Consider the following 20,044-nt stretch of genomic DNA (forward strand, 5'->3'; position numbering starts at 1 on the left):
ATCACAAGGTGCCATTAAGAGGCTTGTTAGCACTGTCAGGGTTTGGAGGAGGGGTTGATTTATGAGCAAAATCTCATCTAATATTGGATGGAGATGTTCACTCAGCGAGATAAGAGACTTAAAAAAAAAAGAGCCGAGAGATTCGGCAGGAGAGCTAATTGGCATGCCAAAGTGAACAGGAGAGCTGCGGTTTGCATAAAGCTGACTAATCCGATTTGGGTGCGGAAAGGCGAGGGAGAGGACAACAGAGTTGCGGGATGAATGAGAAGCAAAATTCATTTATTTGCCTCCTTTGTTGGACCAAAAAATATATAAAATAGCCTCTAAAGTGCATCACACCATTAGGAGATGGGCGTTAATTGAAAATGCCAACTTGGAAGTGATTCATCACGATGACAGAGATGGATGCGCTTGTTCGGAACGGTGAGAGATTTGTGACAAGAATGACGTACGGATTTTTCCGCTCCTCCGCAGGTAATATTTGGTTTGATGCGATTCACCGGAAAAGGATCTGTCGACATATTTCCTCATTTTTTCAATTTCTCTATCGGTTATGTAGGACAGCACGAGTGTATAGATATATTTTCAGTGTGTCAGTCCCCGGAAAGTAGAATTGGAGATCATCCAAGGAACAGATTGTCCCACTTTTTTTTTTTTTACGTCTCTCTAAAGTAGAGCGGCCAAGTTGTGTCCTCTATATTGCTCTCCTTCTCTGGCTTCTTGCCCTTCGGCTTCCCCTCACGCCGCCAGTGATGAGGAGCAATCAAGAGCACTCCAGCCCCGATCAATCACCGCTCGGACACGATGAGTCACTCGAGTGCCTGGAGTGGGGTCCGCTGTTTTTGTTTGATCGACGATGACGTCATAAGCGCTTGAGCCAGTGACGCCACTAGGGAACGGAAACGTGTCCATTCTTCATGTTGGTCAAATGAGAAAAGGGAGTTCTACTTATGTAACAATTAAGGAGATAAAAGCGCGTGATCACGTGTTATTTTGTCATTAATATGTATGCACCTTGGCCACCAGAGGGCGGTGTAATACACACGTAATGCTTACAAAGCTGCAGTAGCAGTGGATAAAGAATATATGCCTGTTTGTATTGTTGATATAACATTTCTAATTGTCACTACACAAGCTTTGCCTATGAGCAGGATCCCAAAAGGCATTTTTTAATTGTCTCCACCCAAAGATGGAATAATCTATGTCATATCTAACAAAACAAAGCTAATCTTGCTTCGTGGTAATTACACGGATGATTGCATTTGTTAGCCCCGGATGTACTGATGGAAATAAACACGCGTTGCCCTCCAGCTCAGTCTTCCACATCCTCACCTTGGCAAGGAGAGTTATTTTTAGGCAAAAGGCTCACCTGCCAAGTGATACTCAGCTAGTAGCCACGCGCATATGAGAGACAGGCTCATATGCATGTGTCTTGTCTTTTAAAAAAATAAATAAATAAAGGACGTGTATGGCAGGCCAGTAAGTGCAAGCTTGGCTGGCCGTCTCGTGTTGATGAAAATGGGCTGTCTTTCCCTTCAGACCGGATATAATTGGGTCAGCAGGATGGGGCGCCGAGGGCCTCGTTTGGGCTAAACTTGGCTGAATCTGCTGGGGAGACCTCGATGTGGATCACAATTGAGGGTTGAGATCCTGTTTACTATTTGTCTCACCATTTTGGTTACATTTGTGTGATCCAAATTGGAATGATGAATGGATGGGTCAAATGAGTCTCCGCCGTATCGAGCTGCCACAAGATGGCGCCGCATAAGTGTTTTTATAATTGACAGAGTTTTGGCTAAAAAGCAGTCAATTTAAACAGTCGCAAATCAAACGTCGCAGTGACAGATTCACTTACCTGGCCTGCCAACTCACAAAAACGTAAGCCTGAGTGACAACAATCAGCAAGATGCTAATACGAGCTGTTAGACACGGCCTCCAGACCGAGGACTGCGCCACAGTGACTGTCAGGCTCCATTACGGTCCGTACACCTAGCGTGTCATGTCACGTCATGAAATGCAAGGAAACGTTTATCAGCGTCATTTTACATTGGTAGCAGCGTTTGGCAAACTAAATACTTTGAATTTTCCACGCCTAAAAGTTGCCGTTAAAGCGAATCAAGAGAAGTGTGAATAAACAATGCGGTCGCTCGGCTTCTACATACGGCACCTCACATGTTGAGGAAGCAGGTTGCCATGGTAACACAGGCTGAAACTCACATGAAAGTGAGGCACTGGACTGGATGCGGGCACTAACACTTATCACAACTGTGCTAACACAGTATTATCGTTTCTTTCAATATTTGTACGACTCTGGTAGAAAATCTTTAAAGCCACATACGGTACACATGAAACTGCTATTGCCACGGCAACCCTGGATCACTTCTAAAGCTTCAAATGGAAAAAATAAAATGTTTGAGCAAATAAGATAGTGAATTTATAAAATGAAGAAATATTTGTATGTTTTTTTTTTTCCATAACTGTTTTTACCAATGTGGTTAAAAGAAAATGACACCATCTGGCAAGGAGCTGCTGCGAGCCACAGCTCGAGTAGAAATGCTCACGCGCAGGCTAACCTTATTCTTTCTATTAATTAAATTTGCTTTTCCTTTTCTGGTGTTCCAGCCTAAAATAAGAAGCCCTTTCAAAATCCCCCCCCCCCCAGTCAGGAAAAAGTAAAGCCTGTCTGCCTCAATTTAACAGTGGATGTGCAGTTTGCTGTTTTTATGGCTGACAGCGCCTAACACACCCCCCCCCCCCCACACACACACACCCCTGGGAAGTGGAGCCATACACGATGGACGAGGCAGAAACAGCAAGCGCCTCCTTTGCTCTTAATGCGCGCAACAAGGAGGCGCTTAATAGTTCATTAAAAATGATACTGGAGGATAATTCTTATGTTTAAAGCCCCAACCCTTTCTGTGTGAATGAGTGTTTTCCTCTGATAGTGCTTCTTTGTCGTTCCACCCAGCTGTAGCCCACTTTAATCCCTCAGTGAGAGCCAGTGTGGGAGCATCGCGGCGTGATTTTTCTTTTATATGTATTTTTTTATTTGCATTTCTTCTCGACGGGGCTGCAGGTTGCCACTAATAAGACCAGACTGTTCCGCAGCAGTTAGCTGTCACTGGAAATATTCGCTTGCCCGCAGCATTGCTATACCACGTAGGTGGCGCTGTCGAGATATTTTTCTTACGGGAAGACGGTACACTAAGATGTTCCTAAGAGTTTTTACTTTTTCAACCTATTCTGCGTCTAAAGCTTTTTAATCTTCTGAACAATTGTGTGACAATCTCATTGTCTTTTGGCATTAGGCACAAACGTTGCATATAATCACTCAGCTCGCATTCTCGGCCGTCCCCTTCCTTCTATTTTGATCAATTGCTGCTTGTGTTTGAGGAGGCTATTAATCTCAGTGGGCAGGCTGCACTCTAAATTGCCCCATTTGTTTGGATTTTTTTCTTCTTTTCTTTCCGACTAAATCCCCAGAGAAGCGCTTCTGTGAGGAAAAAAAATTAAATGCTTTTGAAGCCAATTATGCTTGTTGTGCATTCCAGCGTGTGGTCTTAGGAGGCTTTGCAAAGTCAATTAGATTGTGCAATACAGAAACGCAGCACTCATGTTACACTTTTCTGCCTATGCACGCATGTATGTTTATTTGTTACTAGGCCGCAGTGGGCAAAAACAAAGTATAAAGTCGTACATGGGTCATTGGAAGTTTGAAATAATACAACGATAAAGCTGGAATTTATAAGGTCACTCGGCAAAAAGCAGAACTTTTAGCTAGTTTACACAGTAGCTGAATTCGGAATCATCTATGTTTATTTTATTTTTGAATTATGCCCATGTGAAAACCGGTCAATGAAAATGTCAATGATGTCATCGATCATCAACCACAAAAATGTTTCGTTTTTCAAGCCAGCAAGAAAGACCATTCATCAGTCTTGCTGCGTACGACGCGCAATCACCAAAGACTTTTCTTTAAAGTCTCTGTCCCAATTTACTTGCGGTGCCCACCTACATAAAAAATGCGAATTGGCCCCTAGAGGACTCGTTCTCCCTCCCGCTCGGTCACATGTTCTAGCGACTTACTCTCAGCAAAAATAAATAAATACATAGAACATGAAAACACAAGTCACACTTGATCACATTTGACATCACTTCAAAACATAAATGAGACGTAAAGAAATACCTTTCACTTTGCTTGTGCCGTAGTTCAGGTCGTATCCACAAAGATCGCCTTGACAGCAAAGACAAAAAAAAAAAAAGAAATTTAAAAAAATATATATATCCACTTGATTAGTTGAGGGACAACATGAACATTTTTGAGAGCACTTATTTCACTTCTTCCTTATTTCAAGCCTTCGGTGAGTAAATGTGCATCGGCGTGAACCAAGCAGCCTGAGCTACTAGATTGTGCAGTCTGTCTCTTTTTCACTCTCCCTCACACACACTCAGATTCACACGCGCACACACACTTTCACCTCTTCATTGGCCCAGTATAGTGCTGGCTGGCGCTCTCTTTCTCTCCTCTCTGTACTGATGCCCCTCCATCATACTCATTATTTATTACACATCACTGGATCAATCAAACACAAGCATTTGGTGTGTATTCAGTCTGATCCTTTCTCCGGCTGTGTTTTCCCCATCAACTCAAGGTTTTAGTTTTTTTTCTTTAATCAATGGTTTGTTCTAATTACGGATTCCTTTGGCGAGCCCTTTGACAATGTTTACCATTACAAATTTTCAAGGGACGAAAGGAGCAAACCAGTTTTGAATAATGTTATAATTTGCTTTTTTGTCACGTAAAGTGGAAGAACAGGTTCAAATCATCCTCCGCGTGTGATTTTATTTCAAGGGCATTATCAGCCAGGCGTATTTTTAAGAAGCCGGATGAAAGCCACCCTTATGATTACTTAACGCCGGCTTTTAGAGCTTCTCAACGGTAGATGGACAGCCAAAGCGGGAAGGGGAAGCTGCAGAAAATACATTAACTGGCCCCAAAGTACACTTGTGAGAACGTGAAACCTGCAATATGTGGCCTCTTAAGGGCAGAAGAACATCTCTGTGCTGACCCTTCATAAATGCACTCGTGGCTTTTCTCTTTTAATGGACTACTTATTCTTTGGGTCTATTACACATACAATTTGTTCCCGATAAAAAGCAAAACATGCCCAATGGATGTGACGAGTATTTTTAAGGAAGATGAACATATATCACATTTTAATTAGTGTCTTTTAAAATAATGCTCTTGTATTGGTTTTATTTCAAAAGTTTGACTTAACTGCAGTCTTTCCTCTGATTTGGAACACTCCATCGTGGCACTTTCTGGTCCAATCGGCCAATCAGAGTCAAAGCCGTGAGTGGGCTGGGAATCTGGAACATACCAAGGTACCGTTAGTACGATGCTGACATCTGCTGGCCGTAAGGAGAACCTGCAATTGAGCACAGGATTTTATTTATTATTCATAAATACAGGGAATGTAAACTTCCAAAGAAATGAAAGGGATGCCATGTTAAGTCAATGTTATGATTCTGTACTTGTATTATCAGCATCAATGGTTTAACTACACTCGACAGATTAAACACCGTCAACTTCCTCCTGCCAGATGGATGTGCAGGATAATCCCATTGATTTTGCTGCCCAGAGCAAGACAGTAAGGTGAGACGCTGAGCCGCAGCGTAAGTGCCATCAAAATCCATCCCCCCCCCTCCCCGCATATCCATGTCCTTGCACTTCAGTTTGTCGATCAGTTTGCTGTCTCGGGAGCAGATAAAACCCATCCCATATTCCGGCCACACCTGAAAAGAAGCGGAAAGATGAGAAATGAGAGGGTCCCATCGGAATGCATTGCTGTGCAGGACGAGTGACTTCTAATTACATATTGCAACTTAAAGGAAAACAAATGAAGCGCAAAATGGTAAAAACTAACTTTTAATAGTTAATAGTGCACTCAGACCTACAAATCCAGAATGTCAAACAGGTTATATGATTAAATGTCGCTATATTGGCACAAGATGTCTTAAAATTGTGCACATGGAGGCAAATCAATCCCCTTTGTTATTATTCCTCGCAGCCGTTCGTTGAAACAACTTGACTTTTTTTTTTGTATTGCTTGAGGCATAGAAATAAAACACACCTCCCGTTTGTTCAGTTCGAAACGTCTACAATAGATAAACACAGGCCTCCTAAGGCCTAAGACACGATGCAACCACACGTAAACACACATCGTACATTGACTAATGTCCAGCGTGCAGTCGGCCTCAACCACGTGGAAGAGACCATTTGAAAGTTCCGCTTGCCACCAAGTGAAGAAGATGTAGTTGCTGTAAACATTACCAGCACGGTTCCTCTTTATGTCAGCTCCTCATCTCCGCCGTAAAGGTAATTGTTGCTTCCGGCCGGCTGCACATACTCCTCTGTTTTGTCCCAATCCGACACCCAGCCACCTCCAGAACCCCCGTTGGGGTCGGCCCCCTGGTCGGTGGCGCCGTAGCCGCCACTCGTACGGTACAGCTCATCGGTCTCGTTGGCCAACTCGTCCTCGTCCAGGATGCCGCACTTCTCGTCGTTCAGCTCCTCCGGCTCGGCCCAGGCTTGCTTCTCTCCGGATGCAAAGAGGCCTTGGAGACACGATAAAAACAATTCCAATGGGAAACAAAATCCTTCGAGAATCTGACCGAGGGGCAACAGAATTAAAGTGAGGATTATCAGCGCCAAAATTGAACCCCTGACTTATTTCTCAAGTATCTGTACTTTAACCTAACTATAGAATGTGACGATCGGAAGAAACGAGGTGTCGCAGGCACATACCATAAAATATAACGCCTCCGTAATGAACAAGAGAGGCGATGAGAAACACACCTTGCCACTCTTCCCGCGTCTACAAGTAAAACGAAAAGAGCTTGAGAAGAAATGTTAGTGCAAAGTCGGACAAATCCGCGGCAATTACCTTATGTTTCGTCATGGCACCGACTATGAGCGGGCAAACCATACCGGACAGCGTGCCCACCCCATTGGAGATGCCCATGAGGATGCTGGCATAGCGCGGAGCAATGTCCAAGTGGTTGACATTGAATCCTGGACCAATTAAAAAAAAGACATTGAATCAGTTGCTTTTATTTGAATAATTGGATGACTTTACCTGATATTGCAAATCCTGAAAATCCCACGGCCAGAACCAAGAAGGAGATAGCCATACCCTTTGTGTGTGAGAAGCCCACCACCAGCAGCAGCGTGGCCTCCATGCCAAAGCCTGCAAGAAAAAAAGAAACGTCTATATCATTGTTGACAATGACCTCAAGTTTCCTGCGCACTGAACTGTATGCACAATGCCAATGTTCTCCATTTCACCACACTATTGATTCCTTCCGCTGTTTAAAAATAACACATACCGAGTCACGGTGCTCTCAGCACACTTCCATAGAGCAGTATTATTTCTGTGCTCGTGGCAAAACATTCGTCCAAAAGCCCAAAACATGGTGGCCAATAAAAATCCAAAGTTTTGAAAGTTACAATAATGCTGACAAAAATACCTCAATAGTGCCCCGACGTTAATAAAAAAAAAAATTAAAAAAAAGACAAACTACAGTTGGTTTGCTTTCCTTACCGCCACAGTTCATGAGTTTTCTGACATTGGTTGTGGTCATGATGTGGTTGCAACGCAGGTAGTCGGCGAGCTGGCCTCCGATTGGCACAATAATGGTCATGACCAGGTGGGGAAGAGCTGACACTATTCCCACCTGCATTGACCACACACATACAAAGAAATCACCAAAGGCGGCCAAAGTACTCAGACTTTGTGCTAAAGTGAATCTTTTCACATCAAGAGCTCACCTTGCTAATCGCGAAGCCAAACACCTCCTCAAAGTAGGCAGGCTGGCTGATGAGGAGCAAATAGAAGGTCCAGCTCCTGCAGAAGTTTGCCACAATGATGGCGTACACGGGCATGGATGTGAAAAAGGCCCTCCAGGGTGTGTTGAATTTCTGGAGCACAGCGGAAGCGGATCATCCGTCGGCTGACAAGTACGAGGAGAAGAACGTTACGATATACTCACCGACACCGAATGTTGAGCCGACTCGCCGATGCTCTCCTCGATGTATTTCCTCTCCTCCTCCGTGATGGTGGGGTGGGCGGCGGGACTTTCGTAAGACACCATGATCCAGAAGCAGTACCACATGATACCAAAACTTCCTGGCGAGCAGAAGGTCAAAAACAACAAAGTGTGGATTTGATTGGCCTTAAAAATATATATTGACACAATGGACTGGCTTACCGTAGACATAGAAGACTGAGGACCATCCTGAGTACTGGACCAGGATTCCAGCCAATGGCATAGCAATCACGGCACCCGCATAAGAACCTTCAAATAGAACATTGGTGAATCAGTCCAAATACACGTCTTTTAACACAAATGACCACTTTCCAATTGGCCGAGGCTTGGGCGCCATCTTATCTAAACAGAACAATGAATGAGGTGTACCACAAAAGGCTGTCGTAGCCAGGCGACTTCTTTCGAGTGGAGGCGCCCATTTGGCCCAAATGCCGTGACAGGCAGGGTAGGACACCCCCTGGAGGACGACAAGGAAAGACAGATTTAGTATGAATATTGCTTGACTGCCAGTCAACAGGGAGAAAAAGAGGCCGTCACCTCCACGAGGCCTTGAAACACCCTGACAATGATGACGCAGCCAAAGTGCATGCGAGCTGCCGATGGGATGAGCATGTTGAGGAAAGAAGTGGCCACAATGGCAAATCCAAACACCCTGAAAAGGAAAGCGGGGAGGAAGGAAGAAGAAAAGCTAGCATGACAAAGTCCTTCAGAGAAATGCCGTCGCGGGGCTGACCTGTTAGCGGCAAACTTTTGACAGATGAACCCTCCGGGAATTTGCGTCACGATGTAACCCCAGAAGAAGGAACCGTGGATCATTCCGACCGTCTCCGGATCCCAATCGAACTGCGCTTTCTGTAAAGACACAGGGGTTACTTACAAGGCCGCCGCATAGTGTGAAGATGGCATCTCCTGGCTCTGCTTACCACGATGATCTCCTTGTCGTCCCTGTAGACGGTGTGGCTGTTGACCATGCTGACGATGGCCACGCCCAGGTTGCAGCGGATGCCGAAGGAGATGCAGAAGCCGATGCCGGAGAGGATGGCGATGATGTAGCGGCGGGGCAGGCCGAAGCACGTGCAGTCCACCACCGGCAGCTCCTTCTCCTCCACCAGCTCCGGCCGACCCTCGGCCGACAGCTCGATGGTCTCGCCATTCTCCTGCTTCTTCTCCAGAGCCCTGTGAACAAAAAAGTATATTTAATAAAATGTCCTTGTTGAAAGCAGTGACATGCAAAGCACAAAGCCAAGAGGTTCAAACGTGAGCTCTTTGAGTTCTTGCAAGATGTATAAATAGATTTTCTCAAGTGTGAATTATTAATATCTCTGAAAGCCTTGGACTATTTTCGTCTTTTTTTTTTTCCATCTTGACTATGTTCTTCCCCAACGTCGCTGACACACACACAGCTTTACAACATCCAGCTGTTTATTTCATATGTACAATGTGTTTTTTTTTCTCTCTCCACTATGGCGCTTTGGCTTTACCATGAATTAAAGACAATCCGCTGTAATCCTTGCAGGTTACTTTACCTGAGCTTGTTGCTCTCCTATGAGGACACGCTTTGGAGGCTTGTCACACGCTTGCAAAAAAATGACACAATACTGTATTTGCGATTTATTTAAAAATAATAATTTGACTAGTCAAGGAACTTTCTTCCCTCAGTCCTAATCATTAGATTTTTGTGTGTGTAATTCATAATGTTTCCAAGCTACTTTAAAAAAAAAAAAAAAAAAGGGGTTATTTAAGTTAATGATTCAAAACTGTGTTTAATAAAAGAGGAAGTTGAGATTCTAAACTCGTGAAAGTGTGAGTACTTTGTATAATGAGGCCTACGTTGACTTAAGACCCGGCCTGCTTCCTTCATCCGGGTGTGGCGTGCAGCTGGGAGCGCGTTACGCACGAAAGCGAGAGCGGCGGCACGTGGACCGCAGGACCAAGTGTCTACTGACCTAATCTCGAGGCCTGCTAGTGGAAGGGCTTAGGTACACCGTGACGAGTTATACCGGGGCGGAGCAAGGTGTACAGGCCCCGCGGGGGGATTTACGTGGCTCGACAGCTTGGAGAAGAGAGAGGCTATTTCTGGATAGGATTTAAGTGTTTAGACACTAGATCAAATCCCGCACAGAAAGAAAGAAAAGGGAAGTCCACCAACAACTCAGCGGAAATACTCGCTCCCGCCCGCAGTGGGTCGGACGGCCGTGTTCCAATATTGGATCAGAAGCGGAAAAAGTACTCACACTCTGCTTAAGTAGGTGGACAGATTTTTTTTGGGAAAAGCATCACAAGTTAGTCTCCGCTTGATCTCAAGCGCATCCTCCTGACAACAGCGGTACTGCTAATAATAGCGAGAGCGTCGGACTTGTTGTTGTTGGTGTCCATTGCATGAGAAGGGAGGGTTGGAGCTGTCCGAACCATTTTAAATTTGATTATTGTTCGCTCCTTAAAGCTATTGCATGACTGCTAAGTCATTAATTATTGATGGCGGTTTCCCGTGTGCTATACTTGACATTGAGCGGTCCTGCAATAGAGACTCAAGAAAACATGATCTCACTTTCCCTGTTGAAATATTGTCAATGTTTCTCTGCGGTTGTTTTATTGTTTATAATTAATATCAATGCGTGGACATTATGTGTGTGTATAAATCATTTTTTGGTACCTACCCATATATTTTGCCCAGAGTTTTGGCAGCCGCAGCCTTAAACCTGTCCGGCCGGATCTCCATCCTCACTCGTCCAGCCCGTGCGCGCTTCCCAACAGCTTAGTCCTGTGCTGGTGCGCACGCTTCTTGGATGCCACTAACACATCCGAACTTCGAAAAAATAAATTTAATTAGTTTCAAAAAAAAAAAAACCACACTTTGAATGCAGATGAAGCACCCACCTCTAGCTGCCTTGGAGTAAAATTGATTTCAAAAACATTGTCCAAGTGTTGTCCTCAGTTTTGTGAAGATACAAAATCAAAAGAAATTACGTTCTGGGGAGGTGGGATGCCCACAGGAGGCAACTTGGGACGGAAGTCATGCTGATGGCTGTCTCTCTCTCGCCTTCGTCCAGATTACCGCAGCCTAATCTCCCCGAGTGAGTGGGACCGCTAGAGTGAGTCCCAGGTATAGCTCCCCCCTCCCCCCCACAGACACACGCCATGAAGCGGCGCACCATGAATGGAAGGAGAGAAAACAAATGGGAGTGAAGCGAGGAAGCACTGGGTGGGATGGGAAGAAATATGAGAAGAATTTAAATGCAACAGCAGACATTGTGCATTGTAAATGAAAACACATTTTGCATTGCTTAAAAAACAACAACTAATACTGGGAGCAATGAATAATCAATAAAATGTGGAAATGATCATTTGCTATGGAATCTTGTTTATTCGGACTACAAATACACAAAAAAGTTCACAACATGCGTTTATGTACTGATTAAGTCAACGTGCACCCCCCCCCCCCCAGTCCCCACCTCCTGAGAGTATACTCGCTATTCAGATACAACCCTGCTGCAGGTCTTTGGCCGAGATGGTTCTGAGGGAGCGCGAAGAAGAACGGGAGTAAGAAGAGGCAAAGAGGGGGGGGAAAGGCATGGAGGAAGGAGGCGGGGACAGATAAGGGGGGACAGAGATGACAGAGGGCGTGTCTGAAAGGGAACCATACCCGGTTCCGCCCCGCACGTACGCCTCACCGGCGGCTTGGAAATACATCGAAGGCGAGCCCGTCGGATCTAGACAATTTTTTTTTTTTAATAAATGACTTTTTAAAATCTAGAGATTTGAAACATGAACTGCATTTATCAGACAATATCATTTATATTGTACCTGAGTCTTCTTCAAGTTGGGCGTGTAGGTAAGGTTGTTTGCTGTAGAATTTGCTGTAGATGCAGTACACAACAGCCATGAAGGTGCACGTTCCAGCTGCCGCCACAATGAAGATGCCCACCTTGCCGTTGCCTTGGTCTACATGGGCATCTTATCAGTGGTTTGAGGGGAGGGACAAGTACCGTATAAATACTTTTATGTACTGCGGATTTTCTGTTATTTTCCTTAGTCCTAATTTCACTCGCGACATTTGAGATGACCTAAAAAAATTTCTACTCCAAAAACCATCTGCTCATTCTGGACTCACGTGTTAATTTTGGGTTGACATGGCCGGCCTCCTGGTTCTTAAGTGCAGCCTGGATGTGAGCCGGCGGAGGGAGTGCCGCTGGGTCCTTGTGGGTGAGGAGGCTGCAGCTCACGGCAGGCAGCAGCAGTAAAAGCGAAAAAAGGTCTGCCATGAAGATCGACTAGAGGTGCACTGACACGCAAGCCCTTTTAATAATATATTTGGTCTAAAAGGAATGGTGAGGATTGTGCCTACCTGAGGTGGGAGCTGGTTTCGGTCGTCGTCCTATCTGACTTGGCGAGGCAAAGCACATCCAAGACAACCGAGCTCCCAAGACACAAGCATTTCCACATGGGACACACGCGGATGGTCTCCACCACAACAAGCACACAAACATGTAAGCAGTTTAAAAGCAGACTCCATTTTGTGTCTCCTTAAAAGAAAATGCACCTCCTAATCTCAAAATGTTCAAAACGATGCAGGTTTGGAAGAACACAAAATTGTTATAAAACAGTTCAAAGAACCACTTTAATGAGAAACATGTTTTCATAACAATGTTACATAAAAGGCATTACTCTATCTTCTGTACATCTTTGAAAATAATTCACAGGAAATGTTTAAACTGTACATGGCACTTTTGTTTCCCCTGGAAAAAGGCACTTGCCATTTGCATACTGGCATCAATAAATCACTTTTGTTCATAACTTTCTCACCTGTACACCGAACACCTTCAAAACAATGCCAAGGCAAAACAGACGTAGAAAATATCGCAAACCTACAACAATTCAACACGGCACACTATGCATTGGAATTTGTCTGCTGGTGTCCATCTGAGAAACAAACTCTTGACCTGTGGAATGAAACTGACTTGACAGATGCCTTGAAAAATAAATACGCTTCTTAACTTGGATATAAGAGCAAAAAATTCCTGAACGGTCGAAGCGGACAGGTTGATCTCGCCAACGACTGAACAGCTCACATTACTTGAGCTCAGAAATGTAGTACTGCAATATCAACCATTTCGTGTAATAACAATATAACATCCAAATGTTACCTTTGGGTCGGTCCTGTTGTCCTGATACAAAACACGATTGCGAATAAGCGAGATCAGTTTGAACCCGAATCGCGGTGCCATGGGCCGACGTCGGTCAAGTCGTTCAGGGGGGTTTCACACTTGGTGCTAACAACTCTGTACTCATTGAGTGTTACCATGCCAGAGCGAGGCTCTCTTAACTTCCTGTCCCGGTGAAGCGTGTAGAAGAAGCCGACCGGCACGGGCAGCATTGCGAAGATGATCAGCGAGGCTAAGACGGCCAGAGCCCAGCCTGGGTAGGGCACGGCAATCTCGGAAGACTGGGAAATGAAAAAAAAATAAACGGCAAAGGCTTTAACTCATATTTCGCAAGCCTCATTCTGTAACCCCAATGGCTCGGATAATTTGGAAGCTTTTGGAGAACATAGACGAGAATCCTTACCAGCCATGACTGTTTGACCTAATTAATATCAAGAGGAAATCAGTGATGCTGCGTACCGTCTCTTTATTCCACACCATGTAAGTTGGCGTTTTGATGAACATGCGAATGCATGTGGCCGCCAGCAGTGTCAACATGGCCAGCTGACAAATGTACTTCCACAGATACTTGTAGACCACAGACGGACGCCAACCCAGCATTTCCTCGATGTCGTCCAAAAACCTTTGAAGAAAGGGGGAAAAAGAAATAAGACACTGAGACGCGAAGCTGATTTTTGCCGCATTTTCCTCACCTGTCCGCTCCGTACAGCCAAGACACGCTGAAATTCTCAAACACCACCACGATGATGAGCGGCAAGGTGGCCGAGTAATCGTCAAACATCATGACAAAGTAGTTCCCGCAACGCTGAGTGAAGAGCAGGCCGATCAGGAAGCCGACGAGGCAGCTCAAAACTAAACGGGAACCGGTCAAGATGATATCAACGTGCGTTTCAGACGACGGGAGGAGGCGAAGCGCCACATCACCTGTGAGTTTGGTCTTGTTGTTTGCCAGAGTCTTGAAGCGGTCGGTGAGCGGCGCCAGGATGCCTTCCATGGTGCCGAACATGGTGCTGAGGCCCAGGTTGAGCAGCATGAGGAAGAAGAGCGCAGACCAGAAGGGGCTGCCGGGCAACAGTGACATGGCCTCTGTGAAGACGATGAAAACCAGGCCAGTCCCCTGCACCCCCTGAAAAACCACGTTGGACATTTTACGCGTGCGAGACTAAAACCAATCATGGCAATTAAGTTCAAAAACGGCACCTTCTCCATCTCCTTTTCCGGGTTACAGTCAGTTAAGTTCCCCGGGATGTGGCTTCCGTGTTGTTTGAACCAGTCGCGGTACGCGACCAGGCCCAAAGAGCCGAGGTCCGAGTGGTTGAAGCTTGGCAACATGTTTTGGTCCACGTCTCCGTTTTGGACCTGCGCCAACAGCAGCTTCAGGTTACTGAGGAAAGACAAAAATAAACAAACTGAACCGAAAATGTAAACACAGCACTTTTATGTATTTTGATTCGACTCGAACGTACCTCACGACGCACTCCGCGGTGATCTTATTGGCACGGAAGCCGAGCACGGAAAACACCACCAGGGTGGCCAGCACCGACGTGAAGAAGTTGATGAAAGACACGGTGTAGGCGTCACGGTGGCAGTTGTTGTTTCGGGGATTGTAGGAGGAGTAAGCGATAATGGAACCGAAACCCAGGCCCAGAGCGAAGAAGACCTGCGTGGCCGCCTGGCGCCACACCTGCATGTCTCCCCAGATCGCCAACTGGAAGTGCCAATTTAGGTTACAATGTTGAACAAAATAAATCTTTATAGAGATCTGCCGTTACCTTGGGGTAGAACATGTAGGAGATTCCATCCAAGGCCCCTTCAAGGAGAAGACCTCGCACCAGGAAGCAGAACAGCACCACGTAGGGAAAGATTGAGGAGAAGTACATCACCTAAGAAGTTTCAAAGCAACAACATTTAGACCAACGACATCACAAAAGCGCGTTGACGTGCAGAAAATTCCAGTGGTTTGCTGTTATGAAGTGTTAAAGGACCTTGACGGAGGTCTTGATCCCCTTGAACATTCCCAAGCAAACAATGACCCAGGCGGCCAGCAGACAGGCCACAATGTACGGGTTGAAGGAGCCCACATCATTGATGCTGTCCGTGATGTTTAGCGCTTTACGGTACCAGAAGTAGGACGTGGTGGAGTTGGCCTTACATTCACTATCTGAAAAGACAACAAAATGATGAGGATGTTTTTCCTCAATTATCATCCGACATGAGAACGGCATGTACCTGTTGTGTTGACCTCCTCTGGACACGACGTCCAAGGTAAAGGTGACTGAAAGGAGTTGCCAAGGTAGAAAAGGCTCCATGCCAGGATTACGTTATAGTAGAGCGCTACAAAGAAGCACACCTGAGAGAACACAATTGTTTATCCGTGGACAAATTTGGCATTACGTTTATCCGCAAATCAAACTTGGGGTGAACGTTCTGAACTGACCACACAGCTGGAGTAGCCAATTCCCACAAGCCTGGGCGAGATGGACTTCCATACACCGATGCTTCCCTGTCTGATGGCCTGACCGGCAGCCAGCTCCAGGAAGAACAAGGGAATACCCACAAGAAGCATCATCAGCACGTAGAGCAACAAAAAAGAACCTGTGGACATACGACGACAAAAAAATAAGTCAATATTTCTAAAATGACTTTGAAAAATGTATATATGCTCACCCCCTCCATTTTGATGGCACAAATATGGAAACCTCCAGACATTGCCAAGCCCAACGCTGAATCCTACTTGGGCCAGAAAGTACTCAATTTTACTGTTCCAGCCTGCTCGGGCGTTAGGCTCGGAAGCATCAGGGTTCACTTCTTGGAAGCTGGTCTCCACCTCAGAGAGGTGTTTCTCCATCTATGAAGACAACACAAGACTCACACTTTGAAGTTTAAAAATGCAAATTCACCATAATTATCAAAGTAAACATTTAGGTGGTAATTGCTGTCAAACGTTTGACAACAAAGCACTGATTATATGCTTCCAAGTTATTAGATAAAAGTCGGCTTTAAGCAGATTGATATTTTCCCAATTAATAATGTGACGAAGTTAAAAAATGGCGATTGCGCGACTGACGTCATTTCGCGGTATTTACTATCTAAGCATCTTACTCGCAATACAAAACAAAAACGTCAAATCCACCGCTACGGTGATAAAATGTACTAAAACTAACCTGAGCAGTCGGTAATGTAGTTTATGTATAAGTCCAGGAGTAGAAATGTGGAAAATACTGACGATAGAAATCTTGAAGAGGACGCACATGCGGCTAGTTTCGAGCTCGATAGAAGAGACACCGACGTCAGTGAAATAATATACTGAATAGACCGCTACAATAACAAAAAGATAAACATTGTTGATATGAAATATTGTACAATAATGTAAACTACATGCGTAGTACGACTACCGCATTTTTTCTATCCGCGCTCACCGCGTGTAGACCTTGCATACGTGCTGCGTTCAATGGCATTTTTGGCTGTCGGCATTCTTGTTAGAATAATAAAAAAAAAAAAGCTCGTTTACCTGAAAGTATCTGATCGTCATCCAATTTCTCTGTTTTATTATACTTACAGCAATTAGTTCGACTGTACGTTGTTGAAAGCTAACAAAGCGTTCTTGCCTATAATCCTACGCACGCTTGGGCACTGAAGGCAACACAACTCACATTAAAGTCCTCGCCCACGTGCTGCGTTCACAGATATTGGCTTGCGAACAGAAATCGTCATAAACGGTTTAAAAAAAGAAAAAAAAAAGAAACAATACAAGAAAACGTGATCTGAAAAGGCGTGATTTATTGTAGTTCCCCGTCCAAACGGCATTGACTTTTTAATTGCTACGTAAACTTAGTCGCAATTAAGTTACCTCAAACCGAAAGCTCAAATCTACGTGTTTTTGAAGACAGCACAATGCACAACATCAGAATACAATTATATTACGTAAGTGGGTAAACAAATTAATTCGTATTGGAGAGGGGATTTTTTTTTTTTAAGAACGCATGTATCAAAAGATCACAAAGTATTTCACATTGACAACATTTATTTTCTACGATTCCAAAACAATTGTTTTACTGTTATAAGTAACGTAAAGGAAAGTTCCCTTTAACATCCCTATCACTATGATCGCTACAAAATAGTTCGAAATCGGTGCACACAAATGAAGCGGAAAAAACGAACCGAATATGAACTGCGTCTGGCGGAGACATCCAAGACTTCCCCAAAGCTCCTGTTCGCTTATTTGAAGAGAAGGACCAAGGCAGGAAGCGGCATACCTCCCCTTCGTTCCCCGGGTTCTGAGGATCTCCTTCTCCAGGATGCCGAAAAAGCTGAATCACTCGGCTCACAATACGCCTCTGTGTATACCGTCGAGCCGCAGATCCTGGATTCCCATATTCCTGTTCCTGACTCAGGCTTCCACCATCTTGTATTTGAGCGAGAAAATGTTATGAAAGCACTTCTGGAGTTACGGCCGGACTCCTCTCCTGGGCCAGATGAGATGCACCCAGCTTTCCTCAGAACTATTGTCGAGCATATTGCAGAACCCGTCCGACACATACTCCAGCTTTCCTTGGAAACCGGACGTCTACCTGTCGACTGGAAAATCGGCACAGTCAAACCAATATTCAAGGGAGGAGCTCGCCATGATCCGACAAATTACAGACCCATATGTCTGACCTCGATCGTTTGTAAGGTCATGGAAAAACTACTAAAGCGGGCTCTACAAAATCACCTGAACGAGCTTGACGTGCTAACTGCTGCTCAGCATGGTTTCCAGGAAGGACGTTCCTGTGTATCGAATCTCTTAGTAGCCAGAGAGAAGTGGGTAGCTGCCGTCGACGCTGGTAAATGCCTTGATGTCATTTTCGTGGACTTTAGCAAAGCCTTTGACAGAGTACCTCACATGCGTCTCCTGCTTAAACTCCAAAGGGTTGGTGTAACTGGGAAGATCTTATCCTGGATTGCTGACTTTCTGGAAGGACGTTATATGCGAGTGAAAGTCAACGACGCATACTCAGCGCCTGTGCTTATGTCTAGTGGAGTGCCACAAGGATCGGTCCTTGGACCCGAACTCTTCAAGCTCTATGTCAACGATCTCCCGAAAGAACTGAACATTGAGTGTTTACTGTACGCGGATGATTTAAAACTTTGGGCTGAAGTTACTAGCGTCGAGGATGCTGACCGTTTCCAAGACGTGTTAGATAGGCTCCAAAGTTGGACGGAAAAATGGCTGCTTCCAATAAACCATGCCAAATGTTCAGTGCTCTCCATGGGAACTCAGAATCCACTCGGGGCGTACCATATTGGAGGATATCTCCTTAAAAACACCACAAGTGAGAAGGACCTTGGTGTCATAGTGTCGTCAGACCTAAAGACTAGTCTTGACACCACGAAGAAGGTCACCGCTGCCACCAGGATGTTTGGATCCATCAGACGGTCTTTTGCCCGTATGACTCCTGCGATTTTCAGACCCCTGTTTATCTCTCACGTGCGTCCCATTCTTGAGTACGGACTGCCTGCAGTATTCCCATTGACCAAGTACGAATCCGATATGCTGGAGCGAGTTCAACGTCGCGGTACGAAAACAGTTGCAAAACTTCACCAGCTTTCCTACGAAGATCGACTGGAACAGCTGAATCTCTTCTCTCTGGCCTACCGTCGTCACCGAGGAGATCTGATATATACCCGGCGCATTCTCCGAGGCGAACTTGGTGAAGACCTGAGGGAGTATTTCATCTTAAATAATGATACATCGACACGTGGTCACAGTTTGAAGCTATACAAACCGAGGAGGTTACGCATCCATGGTGACGCCACTCTCTCTACCCGTGTAGTTAATAGCTGGAACCGCCTACCCGAATCATGTATCACAGCCCAGTCAGAGGAAAGTTTCAAGCGAAGTATTGACGCAGTGTTTAAAGTCTGAAAGGTGATGCTTGGTAGCATCCCTTCAACGTCCGGGAAGTGAAGGAGCTGACAAGGGATTCTTCCCTCTGCTTTCTACCTCTCAATGAAGTCAATGAATCCCTGTTTTTAAAACAATCCAATGCTTTTTGTATATTACTTTTCTTAGGGGAAAATACACCAGTACGTAAACTGACGCAATAATAGGCTTTTATTACCACGTCCGATCATAGGGACTCAGAAATGCTGTTGAGATTATCCATATTAAAGAAACGTCCTAAAATCGATTTTTCTCGACATTGGCAGGCTTCTATGTGACGCAAAAGTGAATTTCACGGAGCGCACTGTCTGCATCGTCACACACGCTGCCACGTATGCCGCTTTTAAAGTCAAAACAGCGCACTAAAACATTAAGGCATTGCCAAAAACGCACGGCATGACGTACGTGAACTGTCATGAATACTTGCGAGTGTTAACAGGTCGTAAATACCGTATTCGTTGAAAGTATTTGCGGGTAAATGTCCTTAAAAACTCAAGTTGACGCTTCTTTGCTGCTACTTGAGCCAACTCCGCCTTTCTCCTTCATTGGTCCATTATGGGGGCTCGTTGTAAAAAGTGACACTTACTAAACAACAACTTGCAAAGAAAAGCGCAATACAAATCCAATGTACTATAAATTATTATTTCCCTCAAGACAGTAGTAGATGGAAGAACCGAAATGGACAGCTGAGGTCATCTAGTGCACGTCACACCATATTAAAGCAAACAAACAGAATGCAAACACGCCTCCTGAAACTTTCTGTTTTGCAATGAATTAATTTGCAAAATTATAATGCAAATGTCCCTCCGGATTGTACATTCGCTACCTCGGACGTGTTTTGCTAGTC

General features: G+C 45.0%; 2 protein-coding genes across 2 annotated transcripts; both read right to left on the bottom strand.

Annotated features, from left to right (window-relative positions):
- Positions 1–5,619: 5,619 nt before the first annotated feature.
- On the bottom strand, positions 5,620–11,343 carry LOC133142801 (vesicular glutamate transporter 1-like). The gene is made up of 14 exons (XM_061264362.1): positions 10,987–11,343; positions 10,767–10,915; positions 9,033–9,285; positions 8,843–8,961; positions 8,647–8,761; positions 8,479–8,566; positions 8,272–8,358; positions 8,053–8,189; positions 7,832–7,981; positions 7,605–7,737; positions 7,140–7,250; positions 6,948–7,075; positions 6,809–6,878; positions 5,620–6,618 (listed from the first exon to the last, which is right to left on the bottom strand). The coding sequence occupies exons 2-14, from the start codon at positions 10,826–10,828 to the stop codon at positions 6,350–6,352; spliced, it is 1,722 nt and encodes a 573-aa protein (XP_061120346.1). The 5' UTR covers positions 10,829–10,915; positions 10,987–11,343; the 3' UTR covers positions 5,620–6,349.
- A 1,356-nt stretch (positions 11,344–12,699) lies between these two features.
- LOC133142643 (sodium-dependent neutral amino acid transporter B(0)AT2-like) lies at positions 12,700–16,936 on the bottom strand. The gene is made up of 12 exons (XM_061264027.1): positions 16,783–16,936; positions 15,939–16,119; positions 15,709–15,866; positions 15,501–15,621; positions 15,257–15,432; positions 15,044–15,154; positions 14,738–14,979; positions 14,472–14,655; positions 14,196–14,397; positions 13,964–14,123; positions 13,731–13,893; positions 12,700–13,552 (listed from the first exon to the last, which is right to left on the bottom strand). The coding sequence occupies exons 1-12, from the start codon at positions 16,801–16,803 to the stop codon at positions 13,307–13,309; spliced, it is 1,965 nt and encodes a 654-aa protein (XP_061120011.1). The 5' UTR covers positions 16,804–16,936; the 3' UTR covers positions 12,700–13,306.
- Between the last annotated feature and the right edge of the window lie 3,108 nt (positions 16,937–20,044).

Source organism: Syngnathus typhle, linkage group LG18 (genome assembly GCF_033458585.1).
Source record: "Syngnathus typhle isolate RoL2023-S1 ecotype Sweden linkage group LG18, RoL_Styp_1.0, whole genome shotgun sequence".
NCBI lineage: Eukaryota > Metazoa > Chordata > Actinopteri > Syngnathiformes > Syngnathidae > Syngnathus > Syngnathus typhle.